At 37.9% G+C, this 24,085-nt stretch overlaps 1 protein-coding gene across 4 annotated transcripts in view; it reads left to right on the top strand.

Moving 5' to 3' along the window:
- The window catches only part of sema3fb (sema domain, immunoglobulin domain (Ig), short basic domain, secreted, (semaphorin) 3Fb), a 58,198-nt gene that overhangs the window by 13,769 nt on the left and 20,344 nt on the right, over positions 1–24,085 (top strand). For all 4 annotated transcript variants that reach the window (XM_079596712.1, XM_079596710.1, XM_079596713.1 and 1 more), the window contains one exon: positions 23,044–23,204. In XM_079596712.1, coding sequence (XP_079452838.1) covers positions 23,044–23,204 — 161 coding nt within the window. The remainder of the gene's footprint in view (positions 1–23,043; positions 23,205–24,085) is intronic.

Raw genomic sequence — 24,085 nt, 5'->3', positions numbered from 1 at the left:
TGAGGGAAAGACTTGCACACACAAAGACGAGAGCAGAGAGAGATTGCAAAGGAGGGTGGCGTGCATGGAAGGGGGCAGGAGTAGGGGTGGGCGATATGGCAAAAATATCATATCACGATTTTTTTCAGGAAAATCACGATTCACGATTTTATCACGATTCCTTTTCATGTTGGTTTTACTATTTTGCAATTGACTGAGCATCACAGCCAAACTAATGTCCCTATTTTAAAAACAAAGCCTTAGGTAACAAAATATAAAATAAAAAAGAATGGCAGACATTTAGGCCAAAGTGGCGAAGATAAACAATATTTGTCATTGTCTTTGTTATTAAAAATTAAGAACAAAGATACACACACACAACTTAATATACAAATTAAATAAACAGTGCTTTATTTTTTCAGCTACAGGTGTATTTAACAGCATTGAAGAAAGTAATTAAATGAAGAAATATGAAAATAAAACACAACATCGACTTCACTGTATAAATTTTACATTGATTCTTGACTCAGTCAAGAGTGAGTGATTTGCTCTTTGTATTTTGTTGTTTTATTAACAGGGATAGTTCTCCCAAAAATTTAAATTCTCTCAAGCTGCTTTAAACCCGAATAAGTCTCCCTCTTCTGTTGAAAATAAAAGTTATTTGGAGGAATGTGGGTAACCAAACAGTTGATGTACCCCAGAGACTTCCATAATAGTTTTTTCCTACTATGGTAATCAATGGGGACCAGCAACCGCCCGGTTAGCCACACTCCTCAAAATATCTTCTTTTGTGTTCAGCACAAGAAATAAATTAATACAGGTTTGGAACAACATTAGAGAGTGAGTAAATAATGACAGAATCTTTATTTTTGGGTAACTGTCCCTTTAAGGACAAGCGGCAGCATGTTTACTATTAGGGCTACTGTCACTTTAAGATCTGCGCGCAACGAGTCTACACGCAATTGAAAAGCAGATTTTTTCTTCATTTTTTCTATTGTTCTTTCACTTTAGACATAACCAACTTTGTTTATGTAAACCTTGTGTGTATTTGACAGTATTAGCGCAATAAGACTCGAAATATAACTTAGTTCAGTAACGGGTGCTGTTAGACAGGCTTTTAGTGCATGTGCGCGTCGGGTCTATTGTGCTCAGAAAAGCGCCCGTTAGAACAGCGCATCAGCAGCGAATGGCATGTTTAACAAGCAAGGCTTTAAAGCACATGCAAATAAAAAAATTTTATGAACTACAGTGTCCCGTTCCTCTGCATTTCATGTGGATATACGTCGCGCTGTACAGTATGTTGAGACGGAGGCGCCAGAAATGCAAACTGATAAAATGGACGATCCTACGATATTTCTTCAAAAGCAGATCGTGGAGACATTTTAATCGTCCACGATCAAAAATCGTAATATCGCACACCCCTAGGCAGGAGTTGAATTTGCTTTGGTGTGTGTGTGTGTGTGTGTGTGTGTGTGTTTGTGTGGTTGTCCAGGATGGGGATACAGTAGGAATCAGATTTCCCTCCAGACCCTAAGGTTGATGCCTCAGCACAGGGGCGTGTCTAGAGGGGGGGCACGGGGTGGCACCGGCCCCCCCTGGAATATGATTGGCCCCCCCTGGTGCCCCCCCCCCAATCTCATTGGGTTAGATTTGCTGTCAACCTAAAAATGCCCACCGCACCATTGGACCAGAGCGCTGTCAATCACTGTTTGATTTGAGACTCGCGCGAACGCGAAGAAGAAGTGATCACAGTTGCGCGTTTTTAAATCAGGAGGGAGCGCTGTCAATCACTGCTTGATTTTGAGACTCGCGCGAAGAGGAAGCATAGTTGCGCGTTTTTAAAACAGGAGGAAAGTATGTAAGTTACACACTAAATATATTTTGAAATATCGAAGCTACAAGCCCAGTGTGAATTCCCGCACGACGCTGCAGTTAACAGTCATAAAGTGCGAGATAAGATTTAAATAGCTAAACTAAACAGCTATTTTAGATAGAAGTTTTAAACGAACAATAGAAACAATCAGTATGAAAAGTATCCAAAGCTCAGCTTTGGGAAAGGAAATATAGCTACAGGTCAGCATACTGTGCCCAGGATGAGACCATAACATTTTACAATGTATTTCTATTTAACACCGATATACTGTATGTGTTTTCCTTGCTAATTACAGTGGATATAAGCGCAATTAAATAACACAATCACCTATTAAACATATTTCCATTATTATTGTATAAATATAGGCTAGGCTATATTTGTGTACCTCAAATGTGTATAAGTATTGGAATAACAAAGACGGAATGGAATTGAAAAGCTGTAGTTATCCAATGTTTTTGCCTTAAAACACCTTAAAATGCACATGTGTAGATCAAGAAAGACAAAAAATCCTCGGGGGGGCATGCCCCCGAACCCCCCTAGTAAGATCACTTTTGAGACCTCAGTAGGCTATTTAGAAAACTCTGCATACGACCCTGGGTGAAGACCATTTGTGCAAAAATATTTCAGTACCCGCTCCCTCATTAACTTCCAGTCCAAATATCTCAAAATTCTTAAATCAAGATGCATTTACTAGAGGAGTAAAATTACATAAGATATTAAGTCTTGTTTTCTGGGGAAATAAATCAAAATTAAGTGAGTTTTTGCTTAAAACAAGCAAAATTATCTTCCAATGGGGTAAGTTTTCTTAAGACTTAAGAAATTATTAAGATATTAAGACTTAATATCTTATGTAATTTTACTCCTCTAGTAAATGCATCTTGATTTAAGAATTTTGAGATATTTGGACTGGAAACAAGACTAAAATACTAAGTAAGAAAGGCATTTTTTTTTTACAGTGGAAAATTATTTCCCTTATAAGGGGTCCCTGGCTCCAAAAAGTTTGAGAACCCCTAATCCATGCTAAAAAGAAAAATGTAATACCATCTATATTAGAGCACGTGGCATTGCACAAGATTTTGGTGATCATGCTTAATATTTTCTAAACCAGTATTTATTTTCAGTTGAATTTTCTGATTGGCCCCCCCTGACTGGTTCTTGGTCCCCCCTGTGCCCCCCCATTTAAAATATCCTGGAATCGCCCCTGCCTCAGCAATCTTCTTGTTACGTCGGTCCTGTTTGGACATGTTTAGAATTTATCTTCCGTGCACACACTTGTTAATGTGAGCGTTGAGTTACAGTCTATATTCTTGCTGTTGAGTAAATGTGTGCTGGTGACTCTTGGGTGTCGTGAAGCAAGTGTATAATCAGGCTGCGCTCCAGATGTGTGTGGAAGCCATCATTTTTATTCTCACTGCCATTAAGAACATATCTTGACTCAAAGGGATTGCATTTGTGTGAACGTGAAAGCGTGTGTGACCGCTGCCACGGGATTATGATTGTCATCACCCACTTCTCATGGTTTATTTTCTGTACGAAATGACTAATAACTCCATCAATTAGCCAGTAGAACAGCTGCGGTGATGATGATGGACTATTTAAATATCCCAATGCTTTCAGAAATCATTTTGTTGGAAAGATATTTTCATATTGCATCATATTCATGACTCACTGAAATGTTTTTACAATACGTGGAAATCACAAACCAATCCACCCAACGGAAATAATAACGTCACTTTGCTCTAACTTGGTTTTATGTGATGAACTTTGAGGGTCAAGTTTTCTTTCTGGGCTTCTGATTTTGTGGCTGGTTAAGGCAAGACAAAAAAAAAAATCATAGAAGAGATGTGATTTGTTGCTTGATGTTTTGTATTGCACCTTGTTAAAATACAGTGTTAGTGATAGTTCAGTCATAATGTTCATCATGCAAAAAAGCAAAAAGAGCAACGCTTGTCCCAGTGACGCAGAATTGATCAACTTTAATTGATTGGAACTAATTAGCAGTGTAGAGATAAACAATGATGAGCAGAGACTCAGCAGCTTCTAATGACACTCTAGGGGGAAATAAATGTCAGAGGAACTGCTTTAAAAGGCCAGGCAAGGTTTGTTCTCATGTATGTGTGTTTACATCTCTTTCTAAGCTGAGTTTATAAGTTCCTCATCGCCCTTTAAATGATCCCTGAGACCTATAGTAATCAGACCACTTTAGAACGGTTCATTTTGGTGACTGACAACTGAAAGATGCAGTCATTTTTTGCTACGTTGGGCCTATATAAGTTTAGATATTATCTATTGACAATATAGTTCATTTTGTTTATATTGGTTTATACTACTACTAATACTACTACTACTAATAATAACAACAGTAGTAATTAATTTATTTTATTAAATATTTTATGTTTATAATAATTATATTTATTATTAATAATACTAATAATAATACATTATTACAATAATTGCTTGTATTAAGGATTTTATTTATAATAATAAAATATTAAATATGTTGTTTAATTATATTATTTAATAATAATGAATAAATAACATTAAACTTATAAAAAAATAATTGTTAATGATATTTTATAATATTAATAATAATAATCATCATATTATACTAATACATTTATTATTAATATTATTATTATGCCGTTATTGCAATTAAAAAAAATTCTGTTAAGCTTCTCTATAGTGGATCTTAAAATGTTATGTATTTTAACAAACTTAAGTTATTTACCTGTGCAAACTGTTTTCTTTTCCATTTGGTGGGTGTCTGAAGAATACCATTACTCCACTGTATATGTCATTGCTAGATCTGATATTATTAGAACCAATTATTTAGTTAGGATTTAGTTGAAAAGTGTGGCTGTATTTTAAATTATTATTATGGTGGCAGTGAGGAATGTTTTGCTTGAGCAAGTTCCTATAGTAAGTCATGGTGTCACTACTGATTATGTTAATCAAGGTACAACATGCAGTCGTGCCAAAAATCTCTTACCTGTCCTGAAGCCCAAACCTGCTCTAGATCAAGACACTTTTGCGTCACAGCCCTCTCTTGGTTATGTGCCAGCATGCATTGCCAAAGCGGTCCCTGTTCAGGCCTGGAAAAAAGCTAACAGTTTGCTTGGAGTTACAGAGCTGGCATCAACTGACGATGTCTAACAACTGAGAGGTGACTTTAACAGCCTTCATCTGTTCTGATTTATGGCATTTCATTAGAATGCAGGAAAAAGCACTACAAGATCTTGTGGCTGGTCCACTGTGTCCAAGGTCTTCACCGCTCTTTATTCTGTGACAGAATTAATTGCTGGAAACTTCAAGTGGAACTAGATGGACGACCTCTTCTAAGATTCGGTTCTTAGTTTTGACAAGCTACGGTTAAGAGGGCACGCAAGTCCAGCAATGTTTAATGGTCATCACATCACGCCGATGGTCACGGAAACCGCTGGAAAATATGATGTTTGAAACTTGTCATCTCGGGCCCATGCACTTCTCAACATAGACTTCAATTTGTTTCTCTCGCTACGTCTCGCTGTAGGTGATCGTATTATTTCCAGTCGTGCTTATAATGGCTCGGCTGTATGCAGAAAGAGGGTTGGTTTTGGACTAGAGTTCAGTTCTGTGAGAGATCTGTTCCCAGATGGAGTCCAACTTGATTTAGAGTTCACACGTTTATTATTTTGATTTGAACAAGACCGTTTTTTCCCATAGCGAGTCAGAAGTCTCTCAGTAGAACAGTATTTTCACTGCAAATTAAACCGAACAAAATTAGATATTTTATGAGTGGATAGAAGAAGCCATTACAAGTCAAAATTATAGTAAGATGAAGGATTTACATACTCAGACATCACATATTCAGAATGATATTAGTGTTTTCAAAGCCAAAGTACAGTGGGCTGCTTTAAAGAATTTCCTATTAAAACTTGGTGCTTTTGGATTTGTTCTATTTATATTTTTCAGTAGCAAATAGGCTTTAATTACATCCTGACATTTTTTGCTAGTTGCTTGTTGGATGGATGACTGTGGCATTAAGAGGAGGGACATTATTTGTATTATTTTGTTAGCTTTCTAAAGTGAAATTTCTTTGTTTTGGCCTGATTTTTTTTTCTCAAAATGTTCTTCTTTTCTCAGTATGTTCTTCGGTTGCACTTGAAGTATATTGGGGCCTGACATGAAAAAAAAATCTAATTTGACCTTTTTTACTTAATAAATGTCCATGTCTTAATGTGCTAAGGAAAGCTGGTAACAGAATACATCCAAATTGTCTTAAATATGTTTCATATTGTATGTGGGGTAAAGGAAACACTCTTTAGAGATGTTCAGCCAAAAGACTGGGATTTACAATCCATAAGCCAGAGTTTGCAGTGAATCCTTGGAGGATTGAATTACGACTTAATCCCTTTAATGAAATGCTTTGTGCTGTAATCTGTCGAACAAGATGTTGGAGACTGATACCATTCCCCTCTCTCTAATGTACCACCCAGATTGAACACACACACACACACACACACACACACACACACACACAAATGCGCACGCTCTCCAGTGCACATGCAAAGAGCACCAGTGCATGGCAGCAACTGGGATATCTTCATTAGATGTTTGGTAGACGTCTCCTTTTTAGGTCATTCCTTTCTGGTTTATACTGTACATTTTATATACAGAAGCATCACAATTTACATATTTGAGCTCTCTTAGAATAACTAAATAACCACCATCTAAAAACGTGTCAAGAAGAAACCGTAATGCCGTTTTTAAAACCGTTGGTTCACTTTCTTGATGCCATTGGCTGAATAGGTCCAACAAACCTTTGCAGATTGAAATATATATGTTTGAATCTATAAACACGAGGGGTATTCTGTTTGAAGAAGATTAACATAGAACTTCTCTGGTTTAAATTTTCTCTATTTTGTGCAGCTCTCCTCTCTTAGAAAGGGAAACACTCCTTCTCTCGCTGGCTCGTTCCATTGAGGAACAGTTTTGCCCGAGGAGGTAGATTAACGTCTTGCTGTGGGAATTTTCAGGCATGCTCGGTTTTTGACTCATCTTGCTTAATTGCTAAAGCAATTAAAATGTTTTCTGCTGAACATCATGGGGTGGCACCTCGGCGGTCTCTCTCTTTTACTCCGTTTTGGCGCGCTGTTATCTCTGGAAGAGCTGCAGAAGAAAAGTCTAGCGAAACACAACAAACAAGAGGGGAAAAAACCTTTGGCTCTTTCCCAAATATGATTAGCAAATCACCCAGAGAAAGAGAGGCTAAACTCTGCCATCTTGACTTAAGGATGTTGCCGAGATTTTAACATGAAAAGACTTAGACAGATTACATGCCGATGCTGCAGGTAGCTTTGCTGATGTTGCGATATAAAATTACTTGAGAGACTTGGGGTTTTGCACATAAGTTACTTCACAACCTGCTAATTTAATGTCAAATTTAGTTAGTTTTCAGTTGAAATGCATGGCCATTATTAAAAACATATTCAGATTTCATCTAACTGTGATCAGTTTGACAGTAATCAGAGAAATTACCTTGACGTGGCCTCTCAGTATGGCTGTTGTGATCGAAATTTATGAGCTTTTATGAGGGTTTCGCCGTTTTGTTGTAAAATGAAGCCAACAATAACAAGCAGTATTAATGGCTAACTCAGTGACGCTAGGCATTTGTTCGCTTTGGCACTGTGTGGGAATTTCATTAATCTCGTTCGCTGGACAAGGGGGCATTCTCAATGGAGACGGTTACGCTCATTTTATGCTTAATTCTCAAAAACTTGGAGACCACAAAGGAGTGTGAGAAAAAGGGAGGTTCTTCTTCACTTGATCTTGCTGAACCGTGACCAGAGACCCAGATAGAGAGATCTTTGCCTCCAAGATTTGGGAACAACGCTCATTTTCCCCTCCACTGAAACTGAATGTGCTTTGGAGATTCTTAGCCATAGGTACTTCATTATATAGCATAGTTCGCTTTTAATTACGAAGCCTCTGATTCGTTGTTGTTGTGTGTGTTGTTTTTACCACATACTGACTTGTTGACGATGGATTCCTTTTGGGTTTTTATTATTTTAAGACAATCACCTAAGTGTAAGGTTGGCTTAAGTTTTTGCATCCTAGAGTATGAAGCTATGGAAAAAAATATAATATTTCCCTGTTAACCGACACGCTAACTCCGAATACGTGGGGGGAAATACAGCAGTATCTCATGTCTTCATCTTACGGCAGTCTAGCAACATGACTGCTAGAGGTGAGAGGTCAACCATTAGGTCATGGTTTAGGATGTCCTGCCTGCCTGTCAAGCCTGATTGGGTGTTTCATCTGTCAATCATGTGTAACTGGAATGAGCTCTGACAGGTTCGAGACTTTGTGAGGGTTGAGATTGCTGGTAGGGGAGAGATGGTAAAGATAAACGAGCTCCTTAGATGGGTGTTAATTTATTGGGCTGTCACTCTTTCCCCTCGCTGTTTATCTTTCACCCCAAACGTGTGAGACCTGAGCCTCAGGGGCTGGAGTTTTATTAGTTGGGGGAGATATTTTGGGATATCTGACAGGCCTGACTGTGGTTAGCTGTTCCTGGAGGCAGAACGTTGAATGCAATTGAAATATCAGTTGCAGGTGATACTCCTTTAAAATATATAATGCGCTACCATTCAAAATCTATATATATTGTGATGTCTCAATATTATCAAGCCCCCTCATAAAATCTATGCTCCTGGATAATTATTACTAACCATCAAATGATTACTAACCATCAAATGAATGCTGAATTGCTGTCATGTTCATTTGAGCTTGAACTGTAGGATTCCATTTCCTGAGTTCTTGTATTGAGTCTAGGGAATTGTATATATACATTTTTTTTTATTCAGACACCATTTCCTCCTACATATTCCTTTCTGTCCTCTTTTTCATGACTACCATACTACTCCCATTGCACCTTGGGTAATAGATTACATCTGCATGAAACCCCTGTCTGTGCATGCACTTTAAGAAGGTGGTGTTGGCTTATTTTTTTGTTATTAATTGGAAGTGTGAGGTCAACCCAAGGATACTCCTAATGGCTGATAGGGAGAATGGATGGTTGGGATTCGGATGATAAAAGGCGGGGAGGGAAGGTTTACACCACTGCTCGGCACTGGGAAGTTATGAGGCCTGGATAATCCGGGTAGACCTCTGATGATGGATGAGAGCTCTCTCTTCTCAGCTTCCCTCTCCTGAGAACAGACCTATAAGTGCACTTCTGTGGGAGGAATTGGGTTTGTTGGGTATCCAAATGTCACTGTAGTGTAAAACAGTATATGGGGTAGGATACAGGAATCTAGGAGTGCAGAACAAAGTTTTGTCTTATATGGCATGTGCATGAGTGAACCGGTCAAGAACATGTCTGGGTAATATTTCACCTCCTGAATCTAAAGGCGTATACATTTTTAAACTACATTTCTCCCAATTCTTAAGCCCAATTATGATTACTGTAAATGCAAAAAGAAATCTCATTCCTATTACTGAAATTAGAAGGTATTTTTTAAAAATTATAATAATAATACATTTTGTGAAAGGTGTGCATGCAGTTTTTATGGTGGAATGATTTTTAGTCCGAGCAACAGGTCTTTGGGTTTTAGTTGAAGGATAAAGAGGATTATTTTGCTCTCATGTGATTACACAAACACTACCTCAGAAATTAAATTGTGTGTTTTATGTATTTGTTTCAATCTTTTTGATTCTAAGCTTATTTTACAAAATCTTAATATACTTAAAGTGAATATATTTTTGTTGCTATTAAAATAAAATCCTCAATGGACAACAGCAATTCACTCATGTTTAATGGAGTGAGAAAATCAAGAGTATTGCTCATTGCATTGCATTTCTCTTTAGAAAATCAATAGCAACTGCCAAATCTTGCCAAATCTCTTTCGCATCAGTCAGCTTAAGTCCATTATGCCGACTGCAAACTGTGTCAGAGATCAATTTGGTCCGGTTGAGCAGGCCACCAAGGGCATCATAATGCAATTTTAACATCATAGTCTCATATAAATCCTCTCATTTATCTTTGGGTTTGTTTGGCACTTGCAGCATTCTGGTTGATGTGGTGTTATCTAGAGCTGAAGTTAAAGAAAGATGGAGACTGTTTATCTGCAGCAGACAAGAGGATGAGGTTGAAGTCTTGGGCGTACTCTCATTGGACGAGGTTGGACAGCGTGTGACCCTTCCTGTCTACTGGACGTCTGAACGCAGTGCTATGATAACCCTACGACCCTGCTCCCGCTGGAAGCTAATCGGGATGCTTTCTATATCTAAAACAAAGCGAGAGACTCACACGGAGTGTGTCATTGAAGGGATTTATTCGAAGACACTGTCTATTAGGCCTTTTTTAGGAAAGCATTTGTTCCCACAGCATTAACCTTGGTCAACCAGATTAACCAGAAAGACTGTGGTGGTTAACTAGCATTTTTTGGCAATGTTCCACCAGCTAGACCAGCATAAACCAGCATGGAAATTCATGCTGGTATTGTTTTTAGCTGAGAAAATGTGCTGCATTGTCAATTGTTTCCTAATGGACTGGTGGACTTGTTTGGAAGCTAAAGGTCTGATATTGATCATTTCATATACAAACTAAAACATAGTCTTCCTGATGGTGTAGCAACATGGTAAATCAATATCAATTCTAAGTTTCTGGGTGAGAACGTAAAGCGAGTTCATCAAGTCCAGTTTAAGCTCTGGGGAATTGCATCGATAAATCAAAAAATGTCATGAACTTGTTTCTACCAGAAAGACTCGGGAGAATAGATACTCGACAATTATACATTTATTAACAGCCCAGCAAGCAACATGCAATAAGTTCTTTGGCGTAGGCCCCGTCCGTAACTCGCAATCCGAGGGTACGGATTCAGCATTTCCCGCCTGAAGATGGCGGGGGCGCAGCCGACCCCCAATGCGGTATTGGAAGGGACCATCCTGGTGGTGGTGGGGAGGTTGAAGGGGAAATCCTATGGTGATAGGAAGGATGGACGGAGGAACCCATCTCTTGCTGGAGGGAAGAATCATCTTGGTGGTGGAGGGGTGGATGGAGGTGAGTGAAGCGTCAGCATCTGCGAACTCAGACAAGTGTAAGTACGGTTCTTTTATACTTCTAGTATTAAAACGTGATTGGATAGATGAGAAGATAATCAGTGACGCAACAATTGAGTCTTCCCAGCAGAACTTACGCTAAAGCTTCCATTTCTTACACATCATTGATCAAACCAGCTTTTAGGAACCTTCAACCACCCAGCTGCATTTAAAACAACGGGAAAGTGAATTGTAGCTCTCTATTATGACTTTCTGCTATTGCAATTGGGCTATTATTTAAAGACAAATGAGTCTTTATGTTCTTGTGAATGAATCCACACTCGCCGTACAGCTGCTAACTGATTTTCACTCAATGGCTTTTTTTAAAACATTGTTTTATTTAAGTTTACAAACGTTATATTGTTCATTATTCATTACACCCTATAGTGTAAATTTCGAACTGATGGTAACCAGAAGATCGTTTCAAGATGTCACGCACTCTCTTTCCTACTAATTTTCAAACTTTAACAAAAATGAGCCAGCAAGCTCATTTCGCAGGTCTTCGTGACGGTGGACCCTACAGCAACACATCATTCCTTATACGCAGAAGTATTTGTTCAACATTGTGTCTTGAAGTTGGCAAGGTTTGGGTTGTAAATCATCTGACAGTTACCTTCCATGCCAGGTCTGATTGCATGGTTACCTCATTCGCCTCCAGTTCTGTAAACTATTCATAGGGCTGAATTTTTCCATACCTGTAATTGAAATGCTTCTCTTTTCGTCGTTTCTTTCAGGCTCTGCTCTCCTTCAAAAAGAGTGTTTAATACTGACTCGCTGATTATGATTTGGTTTTGGAGTTTGAAGGGGTTCAGCCGTCTTCTCCCCATGAGTGAGAGTGACAACCACTTGAACCACTTTATTTCTTGAACCCTTTGTAATTTTCATGCGCCTTTCTGTTTGCACTCAGTTCTGGAATGGGTCTTGGAATGTTTTTTTTGTGTGTGTGCCACTTTCACGGTCATGTTGTTGGTAATCTCTCTCTCAGCCGATTACCAGCAAACAGGGAGTCACTAAATCGGCTCAGTGAAAACTTTTTACCCTAGATCTCGGCCTCCTCTTTGTACTATCTGCTTTATCTTGCCCTGCTTCCTTCCTTTCAGTCAGTCAGTCATTCCTCTTTCCAATGAGTACATACTGGCTTGTATCCTGATTAGTCCTGTCTTGTATCCTGTCAGAATTAGTCAAAGTTAGATAATGTATAAGGGAATTAGCTATAAGTGCATTAGAATTGGGTGTTATAATGACTCCTAAAGACATGTGAAAGTAAAGGTACTAAATTTACCAGGTTTAAAAAAGGAATCTATGTGGTAATATGCACTTGAAGCTTATTCAGGATAACAGATCTTTCCCAAGCAGCTCTATCTCATTGCATGTTACCAAGGAACACGCATGTACAATCACTCCCATGTTGATTTCCCAAATGGATAAATGGTTAAATGGATTGCTTTCTTATAACTTAAGCTAAATTCTCTTTGAATATTATCTGAATTGGCATCTTCATAGTTGTCAAAAATCATAATTTACTCATCCTTATGTCATTCTTATTTATTTATTTATTTACTTACTAAAATAAATGTTTAAATTAATTATTTGTATGTACTTCAATCCATGTTTTAGCCTAGTTCATTTAATTGTAGTTTATTCATTCTTTTTACTAATAAATTCTTTATTTTATAGGACAGTCAAGTGTAGACAGGCAAGTTCTGGTCAAATTTAGGTTGACAACCATTGATTTTCATTGTATGGAAAGAAAAAGTGTATTCCTTTTATGCTCTAAAAAAACTGAAATTTGATTTACCATTTTTGGTTGAACTACTTCTTGAAAAAGTGTAATTCGGAAAAGGTACTTAGCATAAGCTGTTGTATTTGTTTCTCTTCCCTCATTAGACAGATCTTGCATCTTTCTCACAGTCAACACGGGCAGTTATTATCGTATTTGAGCCTGTCATTTTGCAAGGCTTATCAGCAGGGACCCCATAGGCTCGGTGACACCTGTCCGTCCAGCTCTCCCTCAGAATGAGTTCCTACCCGTGGTGACAGAACCTGTCCTGAAAGGGTTAACCATCTGGCATTTCATTCCCATGGGAGGAGGGCGTGTGTGTGTGTGGGGTGCCGGGTGAAAGTGTGGCGCACCAAACCTCATTGCTGTTTGTCCGCAGCTAATCGCCTCATTCTCAGATGAGCGCTTGCGTAAATGAAGAGGAAGAGCGACAGAGCGAAATAGATGAACATGTTGACTCAATCCTAATCCTGCTTCCTTCCTGTCTGGCCTGGGAAACAGAACATATGCAGCCCTCATCGCACCCAAAGCATCTGCCAAATGTAACACCAATGTTGGCTTTCTCTCATGCATTGGCTCTTATAGGTCTTATAGGATGAATGGTGTGAAAAGAGTCATTCTATATATAAACTTTTCCATTTTACAAAAGCAACAGTCATCTCTTCAGGTCCCATAGGTTGTAGTGACAAGCACCGAGGCAGAGCTATAGAGAGCCAGCAGCGGGCGGTAAACGCATGCATCAGCGGGAGAGTAGCCGAAGGATAGAACTTCTACACAATGGCTTCTGTCACTTTTAGCATTCCTTTCCGTCTGCCTCAGAGGAAACGGGGGAACAATTCCACGGGCACCTCTGCCGTGCCTTGACCCCTCAGCTTCTGTTGTGATGGCACAGCAGTCGGAGGCTTCCACCAGGGTGTACGTAGGACATTTCCCATCACCTCCAGGGGCCACCAGAGATCACCTTCCTAGATGTCCGTGGTCGTAAATTAGCCGTCGACATGTCACAGGATACTGACAGGAACTCTCGCAGAAAACCTGCTAGTCTCAGGCATTCAGCACTTTGAAAATCTTTCTGTGTCGCTGACGAAGCGCTTTTCGTCCGTTCCCCTTTCCTGAGGCTTTTTTAGGTTCTTGTATTTATATAAGGAGGGTATTGTTTCATTGTAAAGATTATGTAGCAATTCTGCCTGTGGCGTTTTGGGTAACCTTTTTTAGTAAGGGACTATGGTGCAGACATCTGTCCATCTCATAAGTGCAAATCTTCCCTCGACTCTCGTCAAAATCAAAACTATATTATTAGTATACCACTTTGGACACCTGAATGGAAAAAGTATGTCAAATGAAACCAAACCCTTTCCTCGCGTTTTTGTTTTGAGAGCTTACTGATGCTCAACCCTTTCAGCGCGGTCTTCAAAACTCCATTCTTTAATAAAAACAAGGGTCAGTGAAGTGGAACATTTTTGCTGAATTTAAACTTCCTTCTGGTCCAGGCCAAGTCAAACATCTTCATACTGATACTATGAAAGTGTGTATGGCTTTTGGCAGTTTGGAAACAAAGCAAGGGTGGCCTGTAGTCTCAGAAGACCAAAAAAAAGCTCAATCAAACTAATATGATTCGTTTCAAAGTAAGTTCATTTGCAGCCTGGACCTCAAATTGTCATCAGTTGGGAATATTATTTACTTAACTATTAGACACCAATTCAAAACAGCTGCTGAGTTTGTAATAATGTATATTCTGTAAAATCCTTGTGAGCACGTCTTTGCTCTTTTGAAATATACATTACCGTTCAAAATTGTGGGGTCGGGTCGGTAAGATTTTTCTTAATAAAGGCTTTTATCCTATGCTGCATTTATTTGATTTCAAAAATGCAGTAAAAACAGTAATATACGCGTGATATATTTCTTTCAGAATTCTTTGATGAAAAGAAAGTTTAAATGTCTTTTACTGCCATTTTTTAATGCGTCCTTACTGAATAAAAGTATTAATTTCCTTATTGTTTTGTTTTTTTAAACCTTACTGACCCTAAACTTTTAGACTGTAGTGTACTTTCCCTTTTTCTATTTCACTTTTGCTTGGAAACCTCATTGGGATTCTTTGCAGTAATGCCACTTTGTTTGTGCAATCCCTGGTTCCTGATTCCGCTCAGGTCGGGGCCAGTGACCCTGACCCCAGGGCTAATCCTGGATTAATCTGCAGCTCAAGCAGTCTTTGCTGCCGCATCACGACTTCTGAGCCCTGGCGCTCCGGGTCTGATGTATTTACATTGGCGGGAATGAGTGTTTCTCTGAGATTGAGAAAGAAAGGAGAGTACGGAAAGAAACGGCTGTTCAGTTTCCTTCTGGTTCAACCTTCTCGGACAATCTAATATTTCAAATATCCGCTGATCCGATCCGTCTTTTTAGTTTTTTTGCAATATTTTGTCAATCATAAAGGTGTCTCTTTCCAACATGCACCTGATCCCTGGACGTCCGAGGCCGCCCACCCTCCTGGGGTCAGGGCACAAGAGGGCAACGCGTGTGAGAGGCAGACGTCCGAGATTGATCGCTGTTGAGAGAGCGCTTGTTAATAAAACATGTCTGTGGTGATAGAGAGCTGTGTTTTCACAGATGTGTCTAATTCGAAGCAAGCTGTCTCTCTCCTTCACAATTCAAGCCTTCTTAACAGATACCTTGCGCTGAGAGAGAAAACTATCTGCGGTTTGTTGACATTCAAGCTTTTCCTGTAGGAAATGGATTTTCCATCAGATGAGCAGATTTAAACCAGTGATGCTTTCATTGATTTCACCTGTTATTTATTTCGTCTTTAGTATCAAACAGGAAGAGGAAGTGGTTGAAATTTGGGTTTTTATGGTTATGCTTCTAGCTATGCAAGCTAAATTTTATGAGTGTTTTTTGTATTATGCATTTTATTCTCGCTGTTGCCACAAGGGGTGCTATAGTAGCCATTAAGATAAGCTGTGTCCCAATTCAAAGGATACGCACTTCAAAGGCCACACCTTCAAAGTCCGCGAAGGTCAGACCAAGCTTTGTTAAATGGGATGGTCTACCCAACAGAGGATAGCAAGCCGTTGATGAGCGGCAGTAACGTTTGTACTGGACTGAACAAAACAGGGGTCATAAAACAGTCTAATATGTTCACCTTGATCGATTTATGAACATAATATTATAAACTTTATAATACATTTGAACTGCTATTTGAACGATATGTCATCCACCATGTTGGTATTGGCAGATATATGATCATTTTTAATGTTATCGTACTTGTTTCTTTAACCATGTGTATTTTACACACTGATCTAGCAATCACATTGGCGTACTTGCGAAGAGTGTGCTGATCCTTTAAAATGTTTAAAAGCCCTTAGATTTTTTTCTTTAAGACAAATGGATGCCATTATGTTGTTTGTTGCACAGTCTTGTACACACTGACGCCCACAATCACTGGGTGCTAATTATATCTTTGAGAATGGTGAGTTTGAGAGTTTGGGTTGGAGGTGGTGATGCATGATATTGGGCACAAACATTTGAAATGATCCTGAAACAGAACTGATGTGACACACAGTGGCGCATAGTTTAGTCATTTTGTAGAAAGACATCTGCAGATGTAATTTGTTGCTCATTACTGATGAAACCTGAACACCTGGTGTACCTGAAAACACCTCAAAACATATGTGCATTTTAAAGTGCAAAAGAATTGTTCACCACCTAAATTCTGCAGATTTATAAGGCCAAACATGATTTTGGATGGTCACAGGTGATGGAGGCCAAAGCATGCGGTCATGAACTCTAAGTTTACTGACTGAATGAGAGATAAAGACCCTTCATTTATGCAAAAATAAATGTCCCTGCGGGACATACAGTAAAAAGTGTTTTTATTTGCTTCCCCAGAAACCAGACGGGGGGTTAAAAAGGACATCATGATAAAAGAGTTTGATGCACTGTGTAGTCATGCGCTAATATTTACAACAGAACGATTTTTTACATTTGCTTTAACTAAATTTAGTCTGTAATCCAAAGTAGCCAATGAGGTATTTTACAAGTGATTTCTCCTAAGATCTTTGTTCGTTTGTTCGTTCATTCCGTCCAACCTCTTTCATTCCATCTGTCATTTGTTCATTCTGTCTGTCCTTCATTCATTCCTTCATACCATCCGTCCTTTGTTCATTCCAAACCATCAAATGAGGAATTACTTATTCTATCCTTATCTAGTAATCCTTATCCTTTTTTATGTTTATTTTTGTGTCAGATAAATAAATGTGCATTTATATAAATGCGTGTATACATATTGTGTGTGTGTGTTTCACATGGACGAACGTCTATTCCTCTCCACGCTTATTGTATTCTATAATGGTCTTTGGTGGTTCTCAGCTGTGATTAAAACAGGTCCAAACTAAACAGCAAGAGTACACCAGACCTGCTTTTCAGTAGTTATAGAAGCATTCCTTCTCTGTTGGATCATCTTTTGATCCTGGAGGCCAACAAAAACTGTGTATGTGTGTGTGTCAGAGAGAGAGGCTGAGGAACAAGTATGTATTAATTTATGACACAAAAGGATGTTGCTCTTAAGGCAAGACTTTTAACAGCATGAGTCATAGCTTCAGGAGTAATGTAACTGTACTGTGAGCAGATAAAGACTCCGCTTACCTCATATACAACCAGGCTTCCAGAACTTTAGATATGAATCAGGTGCAACATCCGGCTGGAACATATTAGCGATAAAGACAGCTTTTCCTCTCTGCTCTCTCTCTCTGAGCTCTTATCAGAGACTTACAGGAAATCAGCATGTGTGAGTTGTCAGAACAATAACACAAGAGCACTGCGGCATGCAGTGGGTTGGACTGCTTCCATCTCTGTGTGTGTGTGTGTGCTGGTCTGCCCACTTTACCACACGTAGACACAAGGCAAGCTGTTCTACATGGATGGGCATTGAGGAGGGTCACATGACTATACAGTAATCACACTTTAAAGGGCTTAAAGGTAGGCAGAAAAGACAAACATTTGCAGTATCTGTGATGTTGCTAATACACAGACTTGCTAATTATGGCATTATACTCTTAAATGATCTTATTAAAATATTATTATCTAATTAAAGATTAGAGTTATTGCCATTTTTTACCTTGCTTCCTGATCTAGTAATCTAATTATCCTGGAATTGTATATTACAAATATTGTTGGCTCTGACAAATAGCTTTTTGTTGCTCTTTTGTAAGTCGCTTTTGATAAATAAATAAAAGTCTGCTAAATGTATAAATGAAAGAATTAAACAATACGGTCATAATCCAAAAATAGATTTTCTTTTTAATGGGCACTGCTCACCCTCACATCCCTTTTTCTTCAAATGTCCCCTTTAGGCCCCGATATCCCTTCATTTATAGTTATAATTTACTCATGTTACAGATTTCAAGTAGACATACAATATATACATATAGCAGATGTTTGGCTGTTGTCAGGGTTTAGCAAAACTTCACATCATAAATTTCAGTGCAAAGTGACGTTTTGGACAAAGCAAGATATTATTTAAAAAAATGAATGTGTTAAAACTGGCAAATTTGAATGGCTGCTAAGCAATACTCTTAAACACAGCTGTCTGCTCAATGTATGAGCCAGTCTCATTAAAAACAGGCATTATTGCCATTAATTTTTTACTAATGTAGCCATTAGTTTTGGCTGCTTTTGGCTTTTTTTTTTTTTTTTTTTTTTACACTTGTGTAGGATAAGCTCAACCAAATACCACTTAATTATATAGACAAAACGGCTTGTTATAGTTAAGTGAAGGTATATCTTGACTTTGAAGATACTGTTGTCATTCTTTTGACTGTGTGTGTGTGTGTCACCTGCTCCTCTTAAACTGTAATTATCACTCTATAAGTGTACAGTATGTCACTTCTGCTGGTGTGTGCGTGTGAGCGAGTGAGCCAGCACACAGTCACACGGCATACGCTGCGAAGAGTGATGATGTGGGTTCTGGCTTTGTCCGCGGACCGCCTGCATACATGGTGTCACGCTAATCCCAAACCACCCTCATCTCTCTCTTCCTCTTCCAGGCAGCTCTCCTCTCTTCTGGGCCAGACTGAATTTCGTGCAGGAACTCGCTCCGCAGCGCTTGGCTGAGGCTCTTTAATTTAACTAAATTTGAAACTGGAGAAATCTGCCGTAGGATGGACTGTAATTTCAGGCGGTATGAAGATAACCGCGCTGCTAGCGACCTGGACTCACAAGTAGTGCTGTTGTTGAATGATTGTTATTGTTAGAACAATGGTTCTGCTCTCAAATTAAAATTTTTTAACATAAACAAAATGAAGCAAAGTCAAAATCAGATCAAAATGTAACCTTTTTGATGTCTTTATGTATTTCCCCCTCTAGTTTTACTCGAGCATATCCCATATTGCTAAATTAAAATAAGTTGCAGGTGTTTATTTATTTATTTTATTCATTCATTCATTCTCATAACTCTGAGTTTTGCTTTTTATTAAATTCTTTTCTAACTTTTTTATATTTTGACCTTTTTTCCTTTACTTATAATAATAATAATAATAATGATAATAATAATAATAATACGTTTTTTTAGATATTCCAGAATATTTGTTTTAAAATATATATATATATTCTGATCTTTTTGCCTATTATTATTATTATTAATAAAGTTAAGATATTCCATATTTTTGTCACTATATTTTTCTGACCTTTTTTTCCATTTTTTATATTATTATTATTAGTGCCATTTGTGCCTCTAAACCCATGACCATTTGTGCTTCCAAATATATATATTATTCTGGAGTTAATGATGTTTGAGTACTGGTATGTGTAAATAGGCGTACATAAAAACATTTAAACCACACAATACTGGTTTATATAGGACAAAAGAATTCACAAATACTCCTACGAAAAAAAAGTATGAGGAATAATACATGAAGACGTTTTGTGTAAAGTTTGTATTCAGAGATAAGTGTTCCCCAACTAGAAATGTCCTACGGCTGCGTCAACAAAAGGGATGAGACCTTTCGTAATATCTGCTCCCGCTGCCAAAACCGAGCATACTTGGCGGCACAATGCGAACAGCTGACCAATAGATGGGGAAAAAAGAGTAACTTGTGTGCTTATGTTATTCACCACTCACCAGCTGTTTTGTCTTTGTAATACAGCAAAAAAAATCTCTGAATATGAACTGTGGATGTCTCTCAGAAGTGGAAAGCATTTTGGAAAAGTAGTTTTGCCATTGTTAGAATAATATTGTATATAGTTTTTCTTTTTCACTTCTTGAGTGTAACGCCAATGTCAAGCACACTTTCTGAAAGCAACTAAGCCAGATGTACTGTAGTTGGGCAGTCTTTTTTGCTGCCATGCATTCAATAAAGTGACCATTGTGGACTTGCAAGGGTCCGCAGACTGAACCATACCAGAGTTAAATGCAACTAAGTAACAGAGCATCTTATGGGAAGTGACTTTATCTGGCAGCGTATGATTGTAATGCTATGGGAACATGTACCTTTGTGGGCTTTGGAGCAGAGTTGACCCATTGTTCGGTCTTAGATTGTCTTTGGCCAGCAAATGGAAAAGCCAGTCAGGAAGAAAGAGGTCAGTTCTGGAGATCTTAGTACCATCATGCATAGCAAGCATGGATTAGAGCTGATCTCACATACCCTCACCAGGTTACATTACCTTCCCTAGGGTTTAACAGTGCACGCGGCGTGAAGGAAGCAAGAAGGTTTTCAGTTGATTGGAGAAACTCTTTGCGAACAAGACCACGTGAGAATGTAAAAATAGAGAGGGAGGAGAACGTAGCCGTATTTCGGAACGAATACCCCTCTGTCTCTTCCTGCTACACTGCTCATGCAAAGAAACAGGGTGGGCATGTATCCGTGAGAGTGGGGTTTAAAAAAAATGGATAAAAAGTGCAAGTTCGGGTCCGGTTACTTGCTCGTTAGCAGGACCAAGTTCTAGTTCCCCTCCAACAGGCCATTTCATGCTACGGAGGTGAAGCATAGAGAGGGGCTTTTCTCAAGACAAAGTCCCCAGTGTGTGTGTAATACAGACCCCCCAGTAGTTAGCCACTAAGACTACACCGGGCAATGGTGTTCCTCCAGGCTTTATCTGGATCCACTTGACTGGATTTTCACAGGTCTTGTACCTAAAGGTTGAAAGAGGATCTATCAAAGAATGTTGTGGTAGACGTTGGCCTTGTAGATCAAATTTGTGGTTCTTCTTGCAATATTTCAGCGCCTCTTCTGTTTTATTAGTCTCTCTGACCTGTCTTTAGCTTAATCCAAATCAGACACCATAGTAGGTTGTAGCTTGTATTGCCTTCTAGACTCTAGCCTGATATTGTCTGAAGGAAGCTGTCGGCTCATGTGTCCGGAGAGATCCCAGATAGACATGGAGCTGTTGGTATTGGAGTGCAAGGATCTTCAGCCAGTTGGTCTTGTTTCCACAGGTGGCCCTCTGTCTTGCAAGAGGGAAAAGGATAGGATGAGAAAGAGGAGGGAGTTGCAAATCAAGGGAGAGAACAAGAAAAGGAGGAGATAAGAGTAGCATTTAGTTTTTGGCATGCACAGCCTCCGCTCCGTATTTACTCTGGTTTCGACCATATGCCAAGCCTTGGAGCTGAAGCGAGCTTTGTGCATTCAGAGACACAGTGCATACTTGAATTCCAACAATAGTAAACTTACATTTCCCCTCCCAGTAGAACATTCCAGGCTTTAAACACTAGTGTTTTCTTTGAGGGCTTCAGGAACTGGATTTGCTGCACGGCTCGGCAAAAATCATTGAATACACGTGGAGAATATCCTGTGGAAGTGTTATATTTAGGTTATGTGGCGGACAGAATGGCTGTCTTATTAGAGCTGCTTATTAGAGAGATTTGAGCAGACCCCTAACCTTAGGTATTAACCGTTAATGACGCTTTATTTGGGCGCCGAACATGAATGATAACTCAAGGTATGTGGTTTATTGAGAAGTGTGCTATTACTCTACTAACCAGCCACTTAGCAACACCCTAACAACCACTCAGGACATCCCAGTGTCATGGTGCCAACTTTGGCATGTAGTGTGTAATGATGGAGCTCATGGTCTTTATCTGTGCATTTTCTTTTACTCTTACTTTCCCACTCTTTTTTTTTTATTGGCAAGTGGTCGGGCCTGTTTACCTTTTTTGCTCTTGATTTCTTATCATTTCTTTAACTCGCACGCCCTTTCTTTCTCTCATTCTTTCTTCCACTCACTCACCCTTTCTTTCTTTAGTTATTTCTATCGCTCTTTCTTTCGCTCGCTCTTTCTTTCGCTGGTTCTTTCTTTCGTTCTCTTTAACTCGTTCTTTATTTCTTTTGCTTTCTTTCGCCCGTTCTTTTTCTTTCGCTCACTTGCTCTCTTTTGCTCATTTTTTCTTTTTTTCTTTAATTCTCTTTCGCTCATTTATTTATTTTGTTCTTTCTTTTGCTCGTTCTTTTGCTTGCTTGTTCTTTCACTCTTATTTTGTCTTCTTATTTCTTTCTCTTTCTCATTCTTTTTCTTTTCTATATTTCTTTCTTTCACACCTTTCTATCTTTTACGCTTGTCTCTTTTCTTGCTTTTTCTGTCTCTTTCTTTCTGTCTGTCTGTTCATGTCTATCTTCACGCAGTCTACGTGGTGGACTGATTGTTCCGGCTTGAGCTCAAACACAAATAATCTCACAGACGGAGGCTCTCACACACCATGCGGACAGCTGTCAATCAAATCCCTGACCTCAAAACACAACCCTCGCTGAAGGATTTATTAAATCAAACTATACAAATAGAGCAATGGTAATGTGATTAATCAGTGTATTATGCTAGTGAATTCAGGGCTTGTCAGGCAGATAAACCGGTAATTTTACGTTGCATTTGTTTTGATAAATTACTAAGATTAGAATTTATTTTTAATCCTTATCTCTGCAAGGTGATTCCTGGGTGGGACTTGGTAAAAACACAGAAGACGTGTATGTGTGTGTGTTATGTGCATTTTCCTTCTCTGTGAAACTGCGTGTGCAAAGATGGTAACAACAGGTTATCTTCATCCCTCAAATGTCTGTGATTTATTTATTTATCGTATGTGTCTCTGTGAGACTATTGAAAAAATGTGAAGACATAATTACAGATTGCCATGTTTTGAGTATTCTTCATTTTTGAATTGTGGCCAAAACTATTGTTATTGTCAAGTTACCATGGTTTTATGAGATGTATTCAAGCAATTATGGAAATGGCATGAAACTGGGAGTTGAAACACTTTCTCTCTTTACTTCTGAGTAAATCTTTCTAAAACAATATCACAGCAATAAATGTCTTGTCTGATTTTGACTAAATTTTCTCTCTCTCTCTGCAGATATGAGGTCTACAGGTACAGCCCATTACTTCTCTTTCCTGTTGAACACATCGGACTATCGCATCTTGCGCATGGATGAGGATCACGACCGCATGTATGTGGGCAGCAAAGACTACATCCTTTCTCTGGACCTTCACGACATAAACCGAGAGCCACTCATAGTAAGAACCAACACAAAACACTCCATTTATTTATTACAAATTAATGTATTTTTTTTATTTTTTTATTTTTTTATTTAAATTTTGTTTTTGTATTTATTAATTATAAATGTATTTTTTATAACTGTTGTTTTATTTTGTTATAATTTATTTGCATAACAACAACAATATTTATTTAAATGTATTCATGCATTTATTATTATAGATTTATTTAATTTAGTAAAATGTATTTATTTTAAATGTTTTATGTATTTACTATACATTAAAAGGTATTCATTTATTATTAATGTATGTATTTTTTACTGTTTTCATTTTATTTAATTTATTTGTTTGTTTTTTATTTATTTTATTTATTTATTATAAATACATTTGTGTATTGTTTCCTTTTGTATTTAGTGTTTTACTGTTGTATTTTATTTTATTTATTCATTTATTTTTGTATTATTCATTTATTTACATACTGCTACTACTACTAATAATAATAAGGGATGAATGGATGGAGCAACTTATAGTTGATTTATTTATCATTTATTTATTTTAAATGTATTATTATTTATTTATTTATTTATTTATTATAAATGTATAAATTATACATTTATGTATTTTGGTATTATTATTTTATTATAATTATTGTTTATTTATTTATTATATTTATGCATTTACTTTTGTATTTAGCTTTTTACTGTGTTTTATTATGTATTCATTTATTTATTTATTTACATAATAATAATTATTAGTATTAATGTTATTAGCCTACTATTTGTAGTAGTAGTAGTAAATAATAATTCATTATTAATACTTTTTTTACGGTTATTATATAATTATTGTTAGAATATTATTAAATCACTCTGTTCACCGTGTTTTGGCTTTAGTTCCTGGACAAG

The sequence above is a fragment of the Phoxinus phoxinus genome, assembly GCF_949152265.1.
Source record: "Phoxinus phoxinus genome assembly, chromosome: 22".
In the NCBI taxonomy this organism is placed as follows: domain Eukaryota; kingdom Metazoa; phylum Chordata; class Actinopteri; order Cypriniformes; family Leuciscidae; genus Phoxinus; species Phoxinus phoxinus.
The sequence above is the reverse complement of the archived record's forward strand: the minus strand, read 5'-3'. Positions and strand labels throughout refer to the sequence as shown.